Genomic DNA, 22,652 nt, shown 5'->3' with positions numbered 1-22,652 from the left:
CATGTGTTTATCTGACACCTGTATATCCTCTTTGGTGCAATGTATTTTCATTCATATAGTTTCATATATTTTCCCCATCTTCTTATTGGTTTGTTTGTATTTTATATTGCTGAGGTTTTCTCAAATCAAAAAAAAAAAACCTTTTAATGTTTATTTTTGAGAGAGAGAGAGAGAAAGACAGAGCACGAGAGGGGGAGGGGCAGAGAGAGAGGAAGACACAGAATCTGAAGCAGGCTCCAGGCTCTGAGTGGTCAGCATAGAGCCCAAGACGAGGCTCAGCCAAAGTCAGACGCTCAACTGACTGAACCACCAGATGCCCCTATATTGCTGAGTTTTGCGTGTCCTTTAAATGCCATAGATGCTGCTGCTTTGTCAGATGTATCATTTGCAAATATTTTCTCCCAGACTGTAGGTTGTCTTCCACCATCTCCACACAGCTTTCCAGAGTAAAAGCTTTTAATTTTAATGAAGTACAATTTATCAATTTTTTCCTTTGGTGAATCATGCTTTTCGCATAATATGTTTCTAAATCAATTTATTCTTACTAGGCGGCATAAGCATAAATTACATAACTCAAATGTTACCAATAAGAATACAGTGAAAAATATATCTCCTTTATAAACATCTCCATTGTCAGAATTCTCTTCCTTCTAAGGAACAAACATTGACATTTTTTGTTTACCTTTTTTAGAGATATTCTATGCATATATTTGTATATAAGAATAGAGCTGACTGGTTCTTTTGATGGCTCCATATATTAAATTGACTAGATGTTCTGTAATTATGGAATCAATTTTAAAATGCATCAAAATGGGTATAAATTGTTTTTCCTTGCATTTTCAGATACATTGTTTTAAGAGAATATATCTTGTTTGTACAAATATTCTCTTCCCCTCTGTATCAAGTCTGTATTATGGGAGGATTATACTTCTGTTCCCAATGATATCATGCAATTTGCTTTGTCAGATGAAATATTTGAGTCTCTTCTGAGTAGAAACTTTAAGAACTATCACATGGCTCCATCATCTCTCTTTTTCCTGTTACAAAAGTGACACTGTCCAGACAGGGACTGTTCTTGCATCCTATGTCCTATAGTAGAGAACAGATGGACAGCCAACCTATGGGCAGTGTCTAATATTGAGTGTCACTCTGAGCGCAACTATTGAGTGCAACTCTGTTGCCACTGAGATTTGGGGGTTGTTTGTTGCTACTGCAGCATAGCTAGCTGATAATAGGAACTGGAACCACAGGGCGCCTGGGTGGCTCAGTCGGTTGAGCGTCTGACTCTTGGTTTCAGCTCAGGTCATGATCTCACAGTTCATGAGTTCAAGCACAGTGTTGGGCTCTGCACTGACACTGAGGAGCCTCCTTGGGTTTCTCTGTCTCTCTCTCTCTCCCTCTTACTCTGCCCCTCCCCTGCTTAGGCCATTTCTGTCTCTCTCAAAATAAAGAAACTTAAAAAAAAAGGAACTGGAGCCACAAGTGTGTTGCTGTCTTAGCAACAACAAAATTAGTAGCAAAAACACCAAAACTATGTGGCATTGGCTCTGGTGCTGGAAGTGTTTGGTGAAGAAATTGTTACTGGAGGCTGGAATGAACCCATGCCTTGCAATGGTGTTGGTGAGTTTAGCAATTTCAACAACTTAGAAGGCAGAAAATGTACTGAATATGCTTGTACTTTAAAAGAAGAAGCTGTGTGGGGCGCCTGAGTAACTCAGTCATGTAAGCCTCCAATTCTTGGTTTTGGCTCTGGTCATGATCTCACAGTTTGTGGGTTCGAGCCGCACATCGGGCTCCATGCTGAAGCCTGCTTGGGATTCTCTCTTTCTCTCCCCCTCTCTGCATCCCTCCTCCACTCCCTCTCTCTCTTTCTCTCAAAAATAAATAAATAAACTTTTAAAAAAGAAGAAGAAGAAGCTAGGAAATACAGTGTTACTAGAGTATCTGGTTGATATTGGCAGCAACGGACAAGTTACTACAAAAAGAAATGAACCCAGAAAACAACTGGCTGGCTAGCAAGCAAGGATAAAGGAGAACAGAGAGAATCCAGAGATTCAGGGTGTGACATGGCACAAAAAATGAACTAGTTCTCATCTTCTACAAATAGAAGATAACACCTGGAATTTCTTTTAGTGACCAAGGGCATTCAAAACTAAGTCTTCTGGCAAAGACAATATGAAGAGTGTGATCATCATTCCTTTTGTTGAAACCTCTGATTTGATTAACATGGTGCCTAGTAAATCCTCCAAATTTGAAAAAATAATTCAGGAACAAGCATCTTAGGTTGTGCTTCTCCCCAGGGAAGTCTGATAAAACTCAAGGGATCTACAATTAAATCTAATGAGAAGCACATCTCAAAAAGAATTGTAGATGTAACTATTGGCACATTAAGCAAGTTGTAATCAATCAGATAAAAAGTCAACCCTATTTTAGTATAAAACTTAAACTAAAAGGTACTCTGTTCATGACTTAAAGTGGGGTTCCTGCCCTCTACAAATAGGAAGTACACTAAGAAAGTTGCCCCAGCCCCCAAGAAGGGGTTATTCTTCAATGCCTTCTTCAGATGTGAGAAAAAGAATAATGGAAAAAGGTAGAACTTCTTTAATCCCATAACCAAGATCCATAAAGAACAATGAGCTGGGAATCTAATCATCATGGTAAGATTTTTCCCAAAGAACTTAAAAATATTTTCAATGCTCACCATCACTGGGCAGGTTGCATTTGAGATCCTTAATTTCGTCTTCTGTGAGTTTCCATCCCATGGTTTTCAAAACTGAATCAAGTTTATTGGCATTAACAATCCCTCCTTAGAAAAGCAAAATGGTCAAGAAATACCAAAGGAAAGAAAAATACAGTTTATATATTTAAATAACCTATGGGCCCACATGGCTGTAGTGTAGGTGGAAATATAAAGGGTGTCCCGTCAGAAATATTTTTTCTTTTGCAGGCAAGGGATCTTTTTCTAAAATTTTTGTTTGGGGGATTTTAGTTCTTAGAAAGTTCCGTCTGCAGAAAAAAAACAAAACAAAACAAAACTGAAATCTTGAACTAATTGTCCAGAATGCATTTTATTATAGTCAATTAGCATGCTGTATAGTTTTTGGATTTAAATAACTTAAATAGGCTCATATATAGCATGACAGTTGACTTGTTTTAGCAAATACATCAAATTGTTGACATATACTAACGTTATTTTCAGCAGGAACATCAAGTGTCTATAGTACAAAGAGGGTCAATAATAGATAATAATAGATAATAGCTCTTTAAAAAGAACCTCTTTCTTTAGTGGGATCATGGGGACAGGTTTACAAAGCATAAGCTTTAAAAGGGCCTGCACTGGGGTGCCTGGGTGGCGCAGTTGGTTAAGCGTCCGACTTCAGCCAGGTCACAATCTCGCAGTCCGGGAGTTCGAGCCCCGCGTCGGGCTCTGGGCTGATGGCTCAGAGCCTGGAGCCTGTTTCCGATTCTGTGTCTCCCTCTCTCTCTGCCCCTCCCCCGTTCATGCTCTGTCTCTCTCTGTCCCAAAAATAAATAAACGTTGAAAAAAAAAATAAATAAATAAAAATAAATTAAAAAATAAAAGGGCCTGCATTAGTATTTAATAATTCATAGTAATGAAAAACATTATTTTATCTTCTCACTAATAAGTGGGCTCATTTTTGTTTATTTTATTGTCTCAATGCCTAACCAAATTCCCCAAGTATTTTCCCTTTAATTTTACTGTTCTGACACAGACTTTATTTTCTCTTATGTAAAATATTATTTAAATTTCTATATGGACATAATTTGCTCACAGGTCTATATCAGAAGCTAGGAATGATATCAGTATTTAAGGAGGTTAGTGAAGTTCACAATTGGATATCTAGGAGATAGTATAATGTGTCTCTTAGAATCATCTGGCTTTGTATTATGCTTCTCACTTACCATTAAGAGACTTCAAACCATCCAGTAACCTATTCTTGTAGACTTTTCCTTTAGCTACGTGGAAACATAAATCAGGTCATACACAAGTAAGTGATGTGGAGATTCACCAAGGCAGCAAGTCATTATTTAATGTAAGGAGGATTTGTAATTTTCTCTAGAAAATTTCCAATTTACTTTCAAATTTTTAAAAATGAAATAGCCACCAATGTATCCACTCTATTCAATTATTGACACTTAAGCATGTTAATCTTGTAATCTTAGTGCTTTTTTTTAAATTCCTTTTCAGCTCTCTAATGTCCTTTTCTGTTCTCTCACCTAGTTAGCACCCAGTGTAACTTTTACAATTCCCCATCTATAGAACCACAACTACAAAAGGTATTTCTTAGCCCTGATGGCAGGTTGTGAATAAAGCAGCAACTGATTTCCAACTAAAAATTAATGGAATTCCTTCTTAAAAATCTTCTCTTGAAATATTTTTATTGTAAAGAATTTTAAATATATACAAAAGTAGAATAGAAACAATGAATCCCCATATACACTCAGCTTACAGTTACTGATGTTCTACCATTAGATAGCATCCTTTTAAGGTGAAAATGTACCATTCATTTCTTTAAAAAATTATTTGCATACATAAGTGTATAAATTGAACCATATCACAATGGCTGTACTTTTTCGGTCTTTGTTTTTGTTTAAGTGCCTTTTTCTACTTCTTCCTTCTCAGTCTATGGTGCAGCCACAAGTCCCTAGATCATTCATGTTAACAACCTAGAATATACCTACATATTATCTATCAGTATGTGAAGATACATAATTACATGAGTGAAATCATTCATACTAAGTAGTTTTTGAAAGCATTTTTTCTATGCTATCAGAAAGTATATAGAAGTTCTCATAAACAAAATAAGAAATGTATGCTTCCTTCAAGACCATATTAATATTTTAAATGCTTACCATTAACTGGCAGGTTTTTTACGAGCTCTACACATTCCTTATCTGTGACAGTTACTCCCATGTTTTCCAGAACACCTCCTACATCACTGACATCAACCTCTCCCCCTTCAACATAACAAAATGGTCACAGATTAGTAGAGAGAAGGGCCTAACCACAGCCCCCCCAAACCTGTTGACCCTTTACAGCTTCAGCTACAATAGCTGAATGAGCAAACACACACAATATGTTAACTGTTCGCCACTGTCATTAATTGGGGGTAGAAATAGAATTTTTCTCTTACGCTTAGTAAAGTAATAGACATACTGATGCAGTTTATATAATACAAATTAGGACACTGTAGGCATAAGATCCATTTATTTTGTAAGGATATTATCTCTCCCCTAATCTCTTAATGATAACAGAATTTTATCTCTGTGAAAGTTTGCTGTATCATTAGCTATGCTAATTCAAATTTAGGCTTTCAAAATCAAGAATAGTGACTATTCTTGGCAAATATTCCAGAAACTAAGAAATTTGCTACTATAAATTCACACAGAAAAATTAGTGCTAAAATGCAAATGTTCTAATGTGTAATTCTGGGTAACTGTATGCAGATATTCATCAATATAGAAGAAAAATGGGTAGAATAGAATAAAAAAGGGAATGTAAAAATGATGGTTCTACACAAAAATATAAATTAGCTAAAGAATAAAGACATTAGATTTATAGAAACTTCTAATTAACCTGTAATAGTTTCCACTGCTTCCATCAATTTTTTGAGCTCAGTCTTCCCATTAGCTGTAAGAAATACCATAATGTGGCAATATTATAAAAAGATAAAGGAGCTAAATTAAGAAATAGAGATTCTCCCCACAATTTAATCTCACCAGCCAAAAACTTTTATGCAATGGATTGTAAAGAATTCATTCTATGGTAGATAGAGGGTTAACCCAAGAAAGCTTTCTCTGTCTTATGCTTGCAGGAATGTTACAGTAGGCTAAGTATGTTGTTGTTTGGTCTCTGATAGCCCTTCTGATGCAAACGCAAGGTTCTTCCCATGATTGATGTTGAAAACATTTTTCATGTTCTATCTTTTACTAATACTTTTCTTTAGTTATTCCAACTATTAACTTGGAATGGCTGGTTATGTGTTCTCAATCTTTTGTTACCAGCACGTGCATAAAGTTTGGGTAAACGTTTCTACCTTTCTATGTTTGGGAAAAAAGAAATCATTAGCTAAAGCTAGAGAGTTATAGCAATATGGCATTGTTCCAATATCAGGAAGGATTGATCAACCCCCTAAGACCAGCTACTTTATTTACTGGGCCAAGTACAAAATGAAAACGTGGGACCCCTTGTTCAAAAATCAGGAAAAAAAACTTTGCTTTTTTTTTTCTTCCACAGTCTTGTTCCCAAACTGTCATGGTGGTGTTTTTGTTTTAGTTTTTGTTTATAAGTCAGCTGGTAAATGTTGCACTGTCACAGGCATGGCATCTTCTAGGGTTGAGTGCAGAACCTCACAGGCACCCTGGGTGGTCCCATTACTCAGCATGCACGAGGCTCACTAGCAGCAGACTTCCTTCCTTCCTCCTGCCGCCAGAACCACACAACTGAAAATTGAGTCACGTGTCTCACTTTCCTATGCACTGGTTGCCTCAACTCACTATGGACAGGCGACTCCCAAGAGTAATGCAGCCTTGACGTGGGGACACACTAGATACCTGGAAGGGGATGAGGAACAGGCTTGACCCTGCCAGCCCAGAGTGGGGACTGCTGCTGCCATGTCTTGTCACAAGATGCCTTCAGGTACAGGTTGCCAATGCCAGCCCTCCCTGCAACCATGCCCAGGTCCCTGCTGGGGTCAGGGGATGCAGATGTTGCCAGGCATGGTGGTGAAAGGGAGGTTGGCCATACCAGAGGCTGTGGAGTGGTTGATCCAGAATACATCCTGGGGACTAAATGGCAAGGGCAGTCACATGCCTGAGCCAGGGTGCCAAGCCCCAGCCATGCTCTAGTTTCCCATCAGACTTCAATTAGGAAACACAAATTCAAAGATAAAATTGTGAAGACTCTCTTGTGGCACTTGGGGAGCTCAGTCGGTTAAGCGTCCAACTTCAGCTCAGGTCACGATCTCACGATCCGTGGGTTCGAGCCCCGCATCGGGCTCTGTGCTGACAGCTCGGAGCCTGGAGCCTACTTCAGATTCTGGGTCTCCCTCTCTCTCTGCCCCTCCCCTGCTCACGCTCTGTCTCTCTCAGTCTCCAAAATAAATAAACATTAAAAAATTTAAAAGCAAATTATGAAGACTCTCTTGATGGCCAAATCAGAGCACTAAACCCCAAGCATGGCACTCTTGAGATCACGGCTGTGTCCAACTAACCTCACTGGTTGCACACCACCATTCCCCAAAGCAAATAAAGGAAGGCCTACAATGCCACAAATCTATAAACCAAAAGCCTCAAGAGGATAGCTGACTGCATAAACCATAACCCCTGTTCCTTAGGTCTTTCTAACATTTCTGAGTGATGTTTTAAAACATAATGAGAAGGTAAGTGATTCGACTTGAAGAACGTGAAGCTGGAATGGGCAGGTGACAGAGAAGCCAAGCATGTGCAAGAGAAGCAAAGAAGCCTAAGACTACACCTTTTTTCTGTTAATGAGCCAGTTTCCCCATTGCGGAACTTAAGGCTTGTCTAAGTTGTGGTTGGTTACAGGCTCCTCGAGGCATTAACAGTCCTCAGCTGGGGACAAAGCAAAACTATCTGCTGCAATCTGGTGTTGGGCTTGTTACCTGGAAATATATACTGTTAACCTCAATGAAGATGACTAGGAAACAGTTTTCCTTTATGGATTTATTTGGATTTGATTTCGTTTTATTTTACCTTCTTCAGTTCTAGTCTCACGGAGACTTCTTAGGGAAGGCCTCCTGGGCTTCAAATCACATGGTGCATGTATATTTGAGGCAACTGTCAACGAATACGAAACAAAACACAAAAAGCAGCTAACTACCTACCAATACTCTGATTTCCTCTCAGAGCATAGAATCATAAATGGAAGTGGATGCCCAGACAGATACTACATCTCTACCGCCCCACCTCCGCCTCACGTTTATTTAGGTGCAGCCACGTGACCAGTTCTCCACAAAGGAATGGCTACGGAAATAACGCGTGCACTCTCTCTCCTTCATGCTCTCCTTTCCGTTCCATTATTAGATAGAAACGATGACAAGGCCTTAAAAAGGAATCCAAGAGGCAAGGAACCTGGATCCCTGTATCGCCGAATGGAGAAGAGCCACTGTCCGTTACCCAAAGATACTCTCGCCTTGGACTTTCACGGGGGAAAGAATTTAACTTCTGCTGCATTTAACCGGGACATAATTTTAGGTTTGTTTTTATTTTTTTTTCAACTTTTTTTTTCTTTTTTTTTAAATTTATTTTTGGGACAGAGAGAGACAGAGCATGAACGGGGGAGGGGCAGAGAGAGAGGGAGACACAGAATCGGAAACAGGCTCCAGGCTCCGAGCCATCAGCCCAGAGCCTGACGCGGGGCTCGAACTCACGGACCGCGAGATCGTGACCTGGCTGAAGTCGGACGCTCAACCAACTGCGCCACCCAGGCGCCCCTAGGTTTGTTTTTAAATAAAAATGTAGTTTCCCCTAAATAATACGTGATCTGTTCTTAAATGAAGACTGTTCATCCCTATCTTTGCAAATGCTTCTAATTTCTTTTGGTATACCAAATATCACTAGTTAATGTACATTCTCTTACACAAGCTCATAAATGTAAACTCCTAAGGCTCATTATTATCTACAATGCTTACCACTAAGTGGCAGATTTTCTGCCAGAGCTTCACGTTCCTTTTCTGTGAGTTCAATTCCCAGATTTTCCAGAACCCTGTCTAGGTTATTGGCTTTAACCATTCCTCCTTAAGAAACAAACAGGAAGTAATCATGAAAAAAAATATTACGTGATTTCCGAAGATTATATATAATTTTTTTTCTCACATGCATTTTAGTATGATAAAAAAACAAAGAAAAAGGTACAATTTATTTGTATTAGTGAACAGGCATATAAGGTTGACTCAGTAAATCACCTAAAATGATGTCAAGAACAACTTAGATAAAATGTTCTGAGGTTGGGTGTGCCTGGCTGGCTTAGTCAGTAGAATGTGTGACTCTTGATCTTGGCGTCTTGAGTTCAGGCCCCACATTGGGCATTTAGCCTACTTAAAAAATATTCTGAGGTTGAAGCATTACTGGGTGACAGGCTGTGATTATGTGTTTAAAGTTACTATTTGTAGTATTAAGTAATACTCATCTGTTAAAAGAGGGGCCAAAAGAATACCAATGATAGGACTGTCCCCATGGGGAATACAGAGAGAGTACTGTGCAGGTCTGTCCCCAAAACAAAGCCAAGGTATCAGCTGAGAGGGATAGTTCAAGATTCAGATCATCAATGTTCTGCTATTGCAATATACAAAAAGTGTATGAAAGATGAAAAGACTATAAAAATGGATTCAATGCTCTCAAAGAGAAAACTGTCATGAACAACACATTCACCACAAAATTCTCCAAGAATGTTGCTGACTGGAATTATTCCAAGTATCTGGGATGTCAGGAGGCCAACTGCCACCTGCAAGAGGCTTCTCTCATTAAATAGCAGCAAATCTTCTATCCTTTTCCTCTTTCCCTTCCTACTTCCCCTTCTGGTCTCTTTTTCTAAGGACCTACAGGAAGAGGAAGTAAAAAAGCATTTTGGCCACAATACCATGCTTCTTTTCCACATTTGCTGTTGCTGCTATTGTTGTTAACTGGTCTTTAGGAAAGAATGTTTTAGAGAAAATAACTTGAGGGGCGCCTGGGTGGCTCAGTTGGTTGGGCGTCCAACTTCGGCTCAGGTCATGATCTCACAGTTTGTGAGTTCGAGCCCCGTGTCGGGCTCTGTGCTCACAGCTCAGAGCCTGGAGCCTGCTTCCAGTTCTGTGTCTCCCTCTCTCTCTCTGCCCCATCCCCACTCATGCTCTGTCTCTCTCTGCCTTAAAAGTAAAATAAAATAGGGGCGCCTGGGTGGCGCAGTCGGTTAAGCGTCCGACTTCAGCCAGGTCACGATCTCGCGGTCCGTGAGTTCGAGCCCCGTGTCGGGCTCTGGGCTGATGGCTCAGAGCCTGGAGCCTGTTTCTGATTCTGTGACTCCCTCTCTCTCTGCCCCTCCCCCGTTCATGCTCTGTCTCTCTCTGTCCCAAAAATAAATAAACGTTGAAAAAAAAAATTAAAAAAAAAAAATTAAATAAATAAATAAATAAATAAATAAATATAAAAAAGAAAATAACTTGATTTGTGCCATAAAATTATTAAAGATCACTCCAAAATCCTTTGTATTGTTGTTGGGCAAACGCTCAGAAAAACTGCCTATGATATTCTGTATATTATGTGTTGTATAAATTAGATTTCAAATGATTCTTTGGGGGTGCTATTTAGAAATATTCTCCAAGAGTGAATGGATCCCTTGCAATACTATACCATGGGTGATTATGCAAAAGTGCTTAACATAATGAAATAAAAAAATCTAAATACAGGAATGTAGACATGACTCAAAACCTGGTGGTAAGATGTTTGTGTTGATATTTGTGTTGACATTTAGCAGACTTTTCTGCTAATCATGGTTCTTAAATACCTTTTACAGACTTCACACCATCCAACAATCTGTTCTTATACACCTTTCCAGCAGCTATTAAAAAAGAAAAACCATAATTTATATCCAAAGGAAAAGAACATGGACACACAGTTTTTGGGCAACTGGGTAATTCTAGGAGCAATCTTTTTTACTCTTTCCCTAGGAAATCTGTTCTATCTCCTCATCAAACAAAAATTATTTTAGGAAAAAAATTGTGACAAAAATGTACCCAGTGTTCAGCAACCAAGAAGACTGCTGGGAAGACTATACTGTGCAGGAAAAAAAAAATCACTACTTCTTTGTGTCCCCTCCCCCCTTTTTTTTTAACCTGTGTCTCACTTCCCTCAGTTTCCTTCCTATCATGCAGGCCTCTCAGGGGTGTGACTGGGTAGTGTTATTACAACCTGCATCAACTCTGATGGCAATATGGTTATGGTTAAAGAGCTGGGTTGACAGATTGAATCTGTACGTCAGCAAAGTTAATTTGTTTTAAAAATTATTTTCAGTGCTTTTTAGGAGAAACAAAGAGACAACAATTTAGAACTGCTGACAATGACCCCCCAAAACCAATGTCCCCGGAAAGGCTGTTCTGAGACTTATATGGCTCACCGTCGATAGGCACGGTCTGTCTCAGCCTCACTAGTTCCTTTTCAGGGAGCTCGATCCCCATGGCTCCCAGGACCTTTAGCAGATCATTGGCATCAATCTTTTTTCCTTTCAAAAGACAGGAACATCAGTGCGTGACAATTTGGAATCTAATGATTCCAGATAATGAAAAAATGATCACCTTCAGCTCGGAGGTAGCGAGAGAGTAAAAGGAAACACATACAACTACACAGAATCACAGGGAGGCCACAAATAGAACACAGGTCCTTAATCTCCTAAAAGGCATACTCTCTTAGTGATGGATCTGTGTGCATCTAATGCAGCAGAGGGTAGATTTGCTTTTAAGATTGGCCAGCAAGTTAGAATGATGGAAATCATGGAAATTTATAATTTTGGCAGGGGAACTTAGAATTTTGGGGAGATCCTAAATTATGTGATTTTTTCTCTTCATATATGCCTATCAAGGTATGGGATTATTTGAATATTAGTGAGGTACGTGATATTATTGCTTTATTAAAAACATTTGGGCCAGATTTCTTACCAAGACACAGAATTTTCATTGTATTTTTAAAATTTAAGTTGTACAAATAAATACAGCCTAAAACTCTGAAAACAAATATTCAATAAGACATAATATAAAGACATATAAACAGTTTGGGGAAGTTGAGGAGATATTCTAAAAATAGTACAATTTTATAGTAACTTGCCACTCACCAGAAAACATTTTCAATGCATCCATCAACTTTTTCACCTTAACCTTCCCATTATCTGTTAAGAGAGCCACGTAAATCAAATACAAATATAACACCGGCACTCATTAGCAATATGGAATTTAAAAAAGAAAGCAATATATGTATACTCTAATATTTTATCCTATATTCATCTTGAGCCAGAAGTTCTAAAATATTACTAGAGCTTTGATTCATTGAACTACAGAAAATTAAACCTCTGGTAGTTAAGGATGAGATATAAAATTAAGTCACCATTTCCCACAGAGTCTGCTTCATGACTCCTATACGTTGGGAAACTCTCCACTGTTTACATCAGGCACAAGGAACGGAATTTACAATTTTTGTGTGCTACATATTAATGTTTGTATCTGGCTCTTACAATTGATCTCCTTATGTAATAAGCTGATACTCAGTAGTTCCTGACTTTTTTTTTTGACACAGAGTTTCTTACTCCTTTATTCCCTATGAGTAAATTAATGATCACTTCAGTGATTGGCTTGAGATAATTTTAAAAGTAGAGATTCTGTATATTTTTAAATCAATATTTAAAGACATTAACATGAAACCATATTACAAAGATAGAAATTTGGGATTCTATAGGATCTCAGATTCATTTTTCCTTACTAGACCAAAAACAACTAAGACATTGCATTTACACAAATTATTATTTTTTGTCTAATTTGTAGATGACAAATATGTAAATAGAAGCTTCATGTCATTTTTGTTCTTTATTATCTTCTGGCTCTAAAAGTACAGAGCAGGCCAATATTCGTTTTTAAACAATTTATTGAGATATAATTTGCATACCAAACAAATTCATCCATTTCAAGTATACAAGTGAACAGTTTTCGGATATAGACTGAATTCTGCAACTATCACTGCAATCTAATTTTGGAACATTTTCATATTCCGCAAAAGAAACCTCATTATAAAAAAAGAAACCTCATACCATTAATTTGCAGTTCCCATCTACAGCCCCAACCGCAGTCCTAGGCAATCACTAATCTATCTGTGTCAGGGAAAGTGTCAGGACTAAGTGTCAGTATATTATATGAGGAAAAGATTTCTAAAAATCCAAATGGAAACATTAATATGTAGTACATACAGATCTGCTTATTCTGGACATTTCCTATAAATGGAATCATACAATACGTGCTCTTTTGTGACTGGCTTCTTTCACTTAGCAAAATGTCTTCAATGTTCACCATGTTGTAGCCTGTGTCCCAATTTCTTTCCATTTTAAGGTTGATGAACACACAGACTGAGCCCATCTCTTGGCTCTTTGAATAGTGCTGGATATACAAATTTGGATATGCACTACAAAAGCCTGAATGTCTGTGTGCCCCCCTACCCTCTGCCATTCATATATTGAAAACCTAATTCTCAAATTGATGCTATTAAGAGATGGGTCCTTTGGGAGGTTATTAGGTCATGAGGGCAGAGCCCTTATGAATGAGATTAGTGTCTTTATAAAGGATAACCTGCAGAGATCCCTTGCCCTTCCACCTTGGAATGATACAATGCGAAGTCACTGTACAAATACAACCCAAAGGAGGGCCCTTACCCACCCATGCTGGCATCCTGATCTTGGACTCTAGTCCCCAGAACTGTGAGAAATGAACTTCTGTTGTTTATAAGCCATCCAGTCCCTGGAAATTTATTACAGCAGCCTGAATGCACTAAGACACATGCCCAGAAATGGAATTGCCGAATCATGTAGTAATTTTAAGTTTTTGAGGAACTGCCATACTGGTTTTCATAGTGGCTGCACCATTTCACGCTTCCACCACCAGCGCACAAGTGTTCCAACTTCTCCACATTCTCACCAACACTTGTTATTTTCTGTTCCTTTTTAAAAATTTTTAATTTTTTATTAAATTTTTTTTTCAACGTTTATTTATTTTTGGGACAGAGAGAGACAGAGCATGAACGAGGGAGGGGCAGAGAGAGAGGGAGACACAGAATCGGAAACAGGCTCCAGGCTCCGAGCCATCAGCCCAGAGCCTGACGCGGGGCTCGAACTCACGGACCGCGAGATCGTGACCTGGCTGAAGTCGGACGCTTAACCGACTGCGCCACCCAGGCGCCCCAAAAATTTTTAATTTTTTAAATGTTTATTTTTGAGCGGGGGGCGGAATGGAGAAAGCATGAGCGGGGTGTGGTGGGGAAGGGGGGCAGAGAAAGGATAGAGGATCCAAAGCACAGCCTGATGTGGGTCTCACACTCACGAACTGTGAGATCATGACCTGAGCTGAAGTTGGATGCTTAACTGACTGACTGAGCCATGCAGGCGCTTCTGTTCCTTTTTATAAAATCGCCATCCTATGGGGTGTAAGGTGGCATCTCATTGTAGTCCACTATAAGTCTAATTTTTCATTTGTAGGTAGTCAGAATGCACTGTGGTTGCCCGTAGGGTTTTTTGTTTTATTCTGTTTTGGTGTTCTGTGACTTGCTTACGATTTGATTAACCAGAGACCTCTTAAGCAACCTTTTAGGACTCATTACGTGCCCTGTGTTTTAGGATCCATGTCTTTGAACAATCACAAAAAATTACCAACTGTTAGGTATTCAAATTAGCATTTTCTTTCTTTGTCTCTGTTAGCTCTTTTGTATACTGTTGGATAAATTGGCAGATTTTTCACTCTGACCCTCAGGCCTCTTACTCCTCCTTCCTGTTTGTTACTTTTTTGTCTCTATGCTGGAATCTTGGTAATTTTTTCAGAGTTCTATTCCAGTAATCCAATTAATTCTTCATTTACTTCTGCTAATAAAACCATTATGTTTTTAAATTTTCCAGGCTAGACATTTCATTTCTAGAAATTTTGACTCCTTTCAAATCCATTTTTTCCTGTGCTAGTTTTTAAGAGTATTTCCATTTTCTTTTTGTGAATTTAGTCATTTAAAGCATACTTATTTTATGGTCTACTTAAAATATTTGTATCATATGAAGTCTTCGGGGGTTCCATTTGTTATCGTATATATTGGCAAATTTTTTTTAAATATACTTTATTGTCAAATTTGTTTCCATACAACACCCAGTGCTCATCCCAACAAGTGCCCTCCTCAATGCCCATCACCCACTTTCCCCTCTCCCCCAACACCCATCAACCCTCAGTTTGTTCTCAGTTTTTAAGTCTCTTCTGGTTTGCCTCCTTCCCTAACTTTTTTTTCCCCCTTCCTCTCCCCCATGGTCTTCTGTTAAGTTTCTCAGGATCCACATATGAGTGAAAGCATATGGTATCTGTCTTTCTCTGCCTGACTTATTTCACTTAGCTAACACTCTCCAGTTCCATCCACGTTGCTACAAAAGGCCAGATTTCATTCTTTCTCATTGCCAAGTAGTATTCCATTGCATATATATAAACCACATCTTCTTTATCCATTCATCAGTTGATGGACAGTTAGGCTCTTTCTATGATTTGGCTATTGTTGAAAGTACTGCTATCAACATTGGGGTACATGTGCCCCCATGCATCAGCACTCCTGTATCCCTTGGGTAAATTCCTAACAGTGCTATTGCTGGGTCATAGGGTAGATCTATTTTTAATTTTTTGAGGAACCTCCACACTGTTTTCCAGAGCGGCTCTACCAGTTTGCATTCCCACCAACAGTGCAAGAGGGTTCCCATTTCTTCACATCCTGGCCAGCATCTATAATCACCTGATTTGTTCATTTTAGCCATTCTGACCACTCAGCGTGAGGTGGTATCTCAGCGTGGCTTTGATTTGTATTTCCCTGATGATGAGTGATGTTGAGCATCGTTTCATGTGTCTGTTGGCTATCTGGATGTCTTCTTTGGAAAAGTGTCTATTCATGTCTTCTGCCCATTTCTTCACTGGGTTATTTGTTTTTCAGGTGTGGAGTTTGCGAGTTCTTTATAGATTTCGGATACTAGCCCTTTATCCAATATGTCATTTGCAAATATCTTCTCCCGTTCCGTTCCATCGGTTGCCTTTTAGTTTTGTTGATTGTTTCCTTTGTAGTGCAGAAGCCTTTTATCTTGATGAGGTCCCAATAGTTCATTTTTGCTTTTAATTCCCTTTTGGCAAAATTTTTTCATCTTTTGTAATTTTCTGTTTCAAGTTCATTTTAAGAAAAGTTTTATAGGGAAAATTCTTCTGACCATGATATGAGGATAAATTTCTTTAATACTAGAGTTACTACAATGCTGGTGCAAACTTTAAAAAATTTTTCTTTTAATATTTATTTCTTTTGAGAGAGAGAGAGAACGCACATGCGTGTGAGTGGGGGAGGTGTGGAGAGAGACTGAGACAGAGAATCCAAAGCAGGCTCTGCACTCTCAGCACAGAGCATGACATGGGGCTCAAACCCACAAACCATGAGATCATGACCTGAGCCAAAGTCACACACTCAACTGACAGAGCCACCCAGGTGCCTCACTTTTTGTTAAATTTTTGTGAGTTCCTGGGCCATGCAGGGAGTGCAAATATGAATTGGAACCAACATGAACATAGGTCCATAGTCATGAATTTTCAAAGAAGACATTTCTTCGTGATCTTAGAATCCATGACTATACACATAAACTTCCTTTTACCTACTTGTGCTCATTAGACATTTTTCTAGTTTACCATTTCCTTAAGGGTGAAGTTATTCAAGAGTTCTACTTTTATGTGGATTTTTGCTTCCATCTTAAGGTAAAAGAATGGTACAGGAGGCCATTTCGTAAAATAAATACAGAGAAGATCTTTGGAAAAAACATGAATGTAGTTTTACACACACATACACACACAGTGGTAAAGGCTTCTCGTCTGCTTTTCAGATTCAGATTCATCTGCTTTTTTGCTATAACTGTCACTCACCTTTAAGGGTTTTTACACCATCCATCAACCTATTTTGGTACACCTTTCCAACAGCTGTAAGAAAGAAAGAAATCAGACCACACCAATGAAAGATTAAGTTAGGCATTTAGGAAAAACAGACATCATAATTTACCCCCAGAAAAGGCCTAATTTAATTGTAAATAACCAAGAAAACAGTTAACAAGTAGAGAAAATTTTCAATATGGCCCCTGGCTTCTGAGGGAGTTATTATGGGCACTCTACTATGCTGAAACACACACATCTTAATTCCCTATGCCTTCCTTTAATTTCCCCATTTTCCCTTTCTGGTATTTTCTCACTCTTTTTACTTTCCTGTATGTCCCTGTTTATTCTTGAGGATGCCTTCTGACTAGAATCAAAAGTTAGAATAGGCACTTCCTTGACTTAATACCAGGTTAGTGACTGAAGGGGCCAATGATTCTATAAACAAAGTGGCACCGCTGGGGTTACTTCTTAAACTGGAACTGCATAATTCCTTCTAAATCCTGTTTTTATCAAATGGAAATAATTCTAGAACTTCTCAAAAAATAAACACAGGTCTGAGTTCCTTAAAGGCTACATTGTTTTTTTAAATACTCACCATTGACTGGCAGACATTTCTTTAGTTTTGAGCACTCCTTGTCTGTGAGCTCTACCCCCATTTTCTCCAGAATACTTTGAATATCACTGACATTAACTTCTCCTCCTTCAAAGAAAGAAATGTAAGTCGATGAAAAGTTTGGATATGACCTAAAATCTCCAAAATATGAAAAAAAGAAGTCATTTATCTATTCAGCAGATCATGCAACAGCTATGAACAAAGTAGCATGAGACCTTTGTGCCATCAGACATCATGGAAACAGAATTGTTCCCTTTACTCAAAAAATTCAATATCTATAATTATGGAGTAAAGCAATTTTTTTTGAGTAAAGCAATTTAAGCAAGATATAAGTGGCTTGGGGGATTCCAAGTTATTTAAAATATCACAGATATTTAAAATTCAGTGTCTCTGTTATTACCTTAATTATGAGTGTTGTACCTGGTTTTACTTCACTACTTAATATTTTAATTCAGCATAATGTGCCTTTGCCTTTGAGAACATTTAATTCTATTACACAAGTGAAGTAAGTACATTAGTTCTAGTTTGTAGTTTACAAAACATGGGCTACATCTTTTAAGATGTTTTGCAATACAGACAAGTAGTTTTTAAGTAAAGGGTATGTAAGTTAGATAGAAGGGAATGAAAGAACTGAGCAATATTTAATACTCATGAGGCATTACATGCACATGGAGAACATGTTCACTAAATATATGTTAGACTAAATGTATAAGAAGCGCTAAATATTTGCGATACTCTAAAATTGCTTGAGGCACCAAATATTCAAGATGTGGTAAATATTTATGACACTTGTTCAAATGACTCTAATTTGGCAATCCATTGGTGATACCATTTTTAGGTCTTCTGTGTCCTCTGCTCAAGGAACACAAAACCTATGGCTCTTTGATGGCCTTAATGGCAAACTACAACTATTAACAACAGGTACTTGTCCTTGTGTCTTTCTTTTTTTGTTTTTGTTTTTGTTTTTTTAAGTTTATTTACTTTGAGATAGAGTGGGGGAGAGGGGCAGAGAGATTGAGAGAGAGAGAGAGAGAGAGAGAGAGAGAGAGAGAGAGAGAGAGAATCCCATGCAGGCTCTGTGCTGTCAGTGCAGAACCTGACATGGGGCTCGATCTCACGAACTGTGAGATCATGACCTGATACAAAGTCAAGAGTCAGACGCTCAACTGACTGAGCCACCCAGGTGCCCCTAACCCCGAGTCTTTCTGAAAGAGTTTGTGTCACAGGCTAGAGCACTTTCCATCTGTGGTCCATCTGCTTGAATCTCAATTCTGGTCCTTATAACCACATCAGCAGCAGGAAAAACTAATGCTGCTGAACAGAGAGAGACACAAAACTTATTATGCACATCACACACCTTAGATTCAAGTAGTGTAGTCCTTCCATTCACTCTACCCTGAATTTGTTAATGTATTCCATATTTCTGCCCCATTTTTGCTGTGTGTTTTTATTTTATTTTATTTTATTTTATTTTATTTTATTTTATTTTATTTTATTATTTTTTTGCTGTGTGTTTTTAAATGATTTAATACTGTGTGACTCAAACATTTTAACTGGGTCCATGAGCCTTTCTGTCCTGCGCACTCTGGGCTAGTACTTTGAGGCTACAATTGCAGAAAGTCCGTTTCCCTTCAAGACACTCAGATTATGCATATCGAAGTACTGTTTGGAAGAAACCTCAGAGGATAATGAATTTTTTATCAAGCATTGCACTTCAGTATATAGTGTAAATATCAAAAGTTAAAATTCCATACAATTTATCACATATATAAGGACTACTTGGAGTAAAAGAGGGTATTAAAAATAATTCGTTAAAATTAATCTCCCTCAGTGGTAAACCATAACAATCTAGGATGTAAGATCACTCTGAAGTTAAACTCTAGTCTAGGAGTCAGCCAACTTTTCTATAAAAGTTTATAAACAATAGAAAATATTCTAGGTTTTGTAGGACTTATGATCTCTGTCACAACTACTCAGCTCCACCTTTGTATGGTAAAAGTAGCCATAAATAATGCACAAACTAATGGGCTGGATGTGTTCCAATGAAATTGTTTACACAAACGGAAGCAGATTTGGCCCAAGGGTCAGAGTTTGCCAACCCGTAGTTTAGACAATTAAAGTAGAAACACTTCCCCAATAAAATGGTAAAATGGCAGAGTAAAAAGGTAGTGATGGGAGAGTTGGAATAGAGCATTAAAATAGAACTTAATGTACGAATTAGGAGCTTAGAGTCACAGTAATTGTTCACTAACCTGTAACAGTGGCCACTGCATCCATCAATGTGCTGAGCTCAACCTTCCCATTAGCTACAAGGAAAGTCAAAATAAGGTAATAAGGCCAGAGAGCCATATATAAACAGACAAAAAATAGGGTAAATTGGGAAATAAGAGATCGAAGTTCATTAGCTCCACTGCTTTATCTGACTCAACTATAAGGATATAAACCCTGGATTTAAAGAATTAACTCCACATTAGTTGAGGGAGAGTCTTTATCTCTTGGACGAAATGGAGTCTTGAATGTACCTCTTGAATTTGAAGGCTGCTCTCCATCTTACTGGCAGGGTGAAAGGTCCCAGTGACTTATTTGACTGTGTAGCAATTTATCGGCTTTGGTTCAGCCACATTTGTCAGAGGAGTCTTTGGGGACCACCTTTCTTGTCTTCTTACCTTTTCCCAATTTGTCTTTCTCTAGTTTCTTTGTCTATCACAACTATCTTGGGATTTTTGATCACATAAATTGGTGACCTGTTTCTTCTATTAACACTACATATACTTGTGTGTAAAGATAGGTATGTATTTCTCTTTAACCCTAAAAGACGGGTAGATATTTCAGAGAGTCTCCAAACTGAAAGGACTTGTGGTAACATAATAACTAGTTACAAAGGGGATTCAACAGTTCACTGAAAGCTAATGGGTTAATAAAAATTCTACGTGATGAGTCGAATGTGCAGACTTGCTCTCCTATGTCCTAAGGCTTCATGAAATCCTTGTGTAACACTAGTAATTATTTTTTTTAAAAAAAGGGTAATGAGTCATAAAAAAAGCAATAAACTTTAGAAGAATATTATGCCTTATTGGGAATAACTTGGAATTAGGATGGTTCTGAGGGGGGGTTTCAAGAGAAGGTCAAGTTTGCACCCGTGTGCTAAGTATGAACAAGTATTCCCTTGTATGCCACTGAAATTGGCCAGGATGTTGCTGGTTGTTTCAAAATGAGTATAATTTCTGCCAAACCTTCTTTGGAAAGCAGAAAACTGCATGAGTGATGATTAGGCAATTGTCTTTTTGCTTTGATAACATTTATACCAATGATTTGGAGCCCTTTGGTTATGTACTGCTCAAATGAAGTGTTAGAAGGCCAGCCTATATTTGACGTTCCTCTTGGAAGACTTTCTGTCACTTTGAATTATTTGTATTTTTCACTGTTTTTCATTTGTTTAGTCTAATTATTCCATCATTCCATTCATTCTTCAATATTTATTGCCTCTAAATATAAAATGATGTAGGTATGGTTTCTACTTATGAGAAAATCACAGTTCATAAACAAAGAAGAGTGATATAAAGACACTCACTTTTTATACAATATGCTAAGTGTATAATAATATATGTGTGAATAGGATGAATTTTAAACTAAGAGGAAGAGTAAATAAAGTGAATTCCAGGGATCAGGGAGCTCTGGAAAAGGTAAACTTTGAGATTAATTTTATAGACAAGAATTGGCCTGATGAAATATGCCTAAGTATTTTTGTTCTAGGAGTTGGAGAGTATGTGGAAAAGGACAATTGGATAATCAAATCAGATGCCATGGTATAAGCATTAAATAACAAAGAAGATCTGTATATTAATTGAATAAAATTTTATGAATTATCTACTAAATTTCAGGCACCATATGAGGCACTAAAAATTAAAATATATTTAATAATAAATTTAATATAATTTCTGAACAAGTCAGTTTCTGGGGTGAGACGGACAAGTAAACATACTGTAATAGAGTAGTTGGGTTGATGTACAGCAAACGATAAAATCAGGAGATGCTCCCGCTAAAATTCATCCATTTATAGCTACTGCTTTGCAACAGGGTGGAGAGCCGACTATATAAGAATCCTGAACCCTGCCTATATCCAATACTATGGTTCAGACACCTCAGTGTTATAGGGCAATGTGGAAGCAGGAAATAATGTAAGATAAAGCTAAAAGGAAAGCAAGGGTCAGATCACAGATGTATGAAATAGTCAGCACTCCTAATTGGTAGGACTTGGTATTCAATGAGATGTGGCACTAAGAAAAAGTTGCAGTGAAAAATACCAATTCGGTTTTTCTTAATATTTATTTATTTATTTATTTATTTATTTATTTATTTATTTATAATTTTTTTTTTCAACTTTTACTTTTGGGACAGAGAGAGAGAGAGACAGAGCATGAACGGGCGAGGGGCAGAGAGAGAGGGAGACACAGAATCGGAAACAGGCTCCAGGCTCTGAGCCATCAGCCCAGAGCCCGACGCGGGGCTCGAACTCACAGATCGTGAGATCGTGACCTGGCTGAAGTCGGACGCTTAACCGACTGCGCCACCCAGGCGCCCCAATATTTATTTATTTTTTGAGAGAGAGAGAGAGAGAAAGAGAAAACGAACAATTGGGGGAGGGGCAGAGAGAGAGACACACACATAATCTGAAGCAGGCTGTAGGCTCTGAGCTGTCAGCACAGAGCCCAGCACGGACTCGAACTCATGGACAGCGAGATCATGACCTAAACCAAACTTGGAGGCTTAACCCACTGAGCCACCCAGGTGCCCTGAAAAATGTCAATTTTTAAATTTGTTTTACTAAGAACATGATGGTGCCACCAGCTGAGAAAGGGAATATATAATTAGGAGATAGTTTTTGGTAGGTATTTTTAAATATAGTGAATTTAAGATCTGAGGCTTTGCTGAGCAAGAATGAATTTGGCAGATACAACCCAACAGGAATCTGGATGTGGTTTTACCCAACCCATATTTGGGGAGGAATTTGGGCTGCAGAAAAACATCTAGAAGTTTTCAGCATATAATGACACTTGGAAATAGGAGTGTGGATAATACTGTCCACTGAGAATTGTAACACGGAATTGTAAAAGTTAAAGTGATTAATGGGCTTAGGACACAACTATTTGAGGGATACTAATAATAGGGAAATTAGTCATATTTTTCTTCCTTCCTTTCTATTCTCTAGCCTATGAGATTCATTTTGCTCCTTGTAAATTCATTACTGGATCAGAAAGTAGTTATAATAGTTCTGTGTGTGATGCTTGGAATCCAAAAGAGAAGAGGTTAAAGATATGGGGCTTATAGAAATGAAGAGAAGGCTAGTT

The 22,652-nt window shown here is 38.1% G+C and overlaps 1 protein-coding gene across 49 annotated transcripts in view; it reads right to left on the bottom strand.

The window, feature by feature from the left end:
• The window catches only part of EFCAB3 (EF-hand calcium binding domain 3), a 460,207-nt gene that overhangs the window by 249,712 nt on the left and 187,843 nt on the right, over window positions 1-22,652 (bottom strand). For 43 of the 49 annotated variants that reach the window (XM_045044749.1, XM_045044748.1, XM_045044746.1 and 40 more), the window contains 11 exons: window positions 19,557-19,610; window positions 17,287-17,391; window positions 16,686-16,739; window positions 11,849-11,902; window positions 11,129-11,242; window positions 10,529-10,582; window positions 8,676-8,780; window positions 5,600-5,653; window positions 4,876-4,980; window positions 3,925-3,978; window positions 2,702-2,806 (listed from right to left, as the gene is read on the bottom strand). In XM_045044749.1, coding sequence (XP_044900684.1) covers window positions 2,702-2,806; window positions 3,925-3,978; window positions 4,876-4,980; window positions 5,600-5,653; window positions 8,676-8,780; window positions 10,529-10,582; window positions 11,129-11,242; window positions 11,849-11,902; window positions 16,686-16,739; window positions 17,287-17,391; window positions 19,557-19,610 — 858 coding nt within the window. The remainder of the gene's footprint in view (window positions 1-2,701; window positions 2,807-3,924; window positions 3,979-4,875; window positions 4,981-5,599; window positions 5,654-8,675; window positions 8,781-10,528; window positions 10,583-11,128; window positions 11,243-11,848; window positions 11,903-16,685; window positions 16,740-17,286; window positions 17,392-19,556; window positions 19,611-22,652) is intronic. The other 6 variants (XM_045044755.1, XM_045044762.1, XM_045044761.1 and 3 more) reach the window with 6 other exon arrangements.

This window comes from Felis catus, chromosome E1 (genome assembly GCF_018350175.1).
Source record: "Felis catus isolate Fca126 chromosome E1, F.catus_Fca126_mat1.0, whole genome shotgun sequence".
Taxonomy (NCBI): Eukaryota; Metazoa; Chordata; class Mammalia; order Carnivora; family Felidae; genus Felis; species Felis catus.
This window is presented reverse-complemented; position numbering and strand designations above follow the sequence as displayed.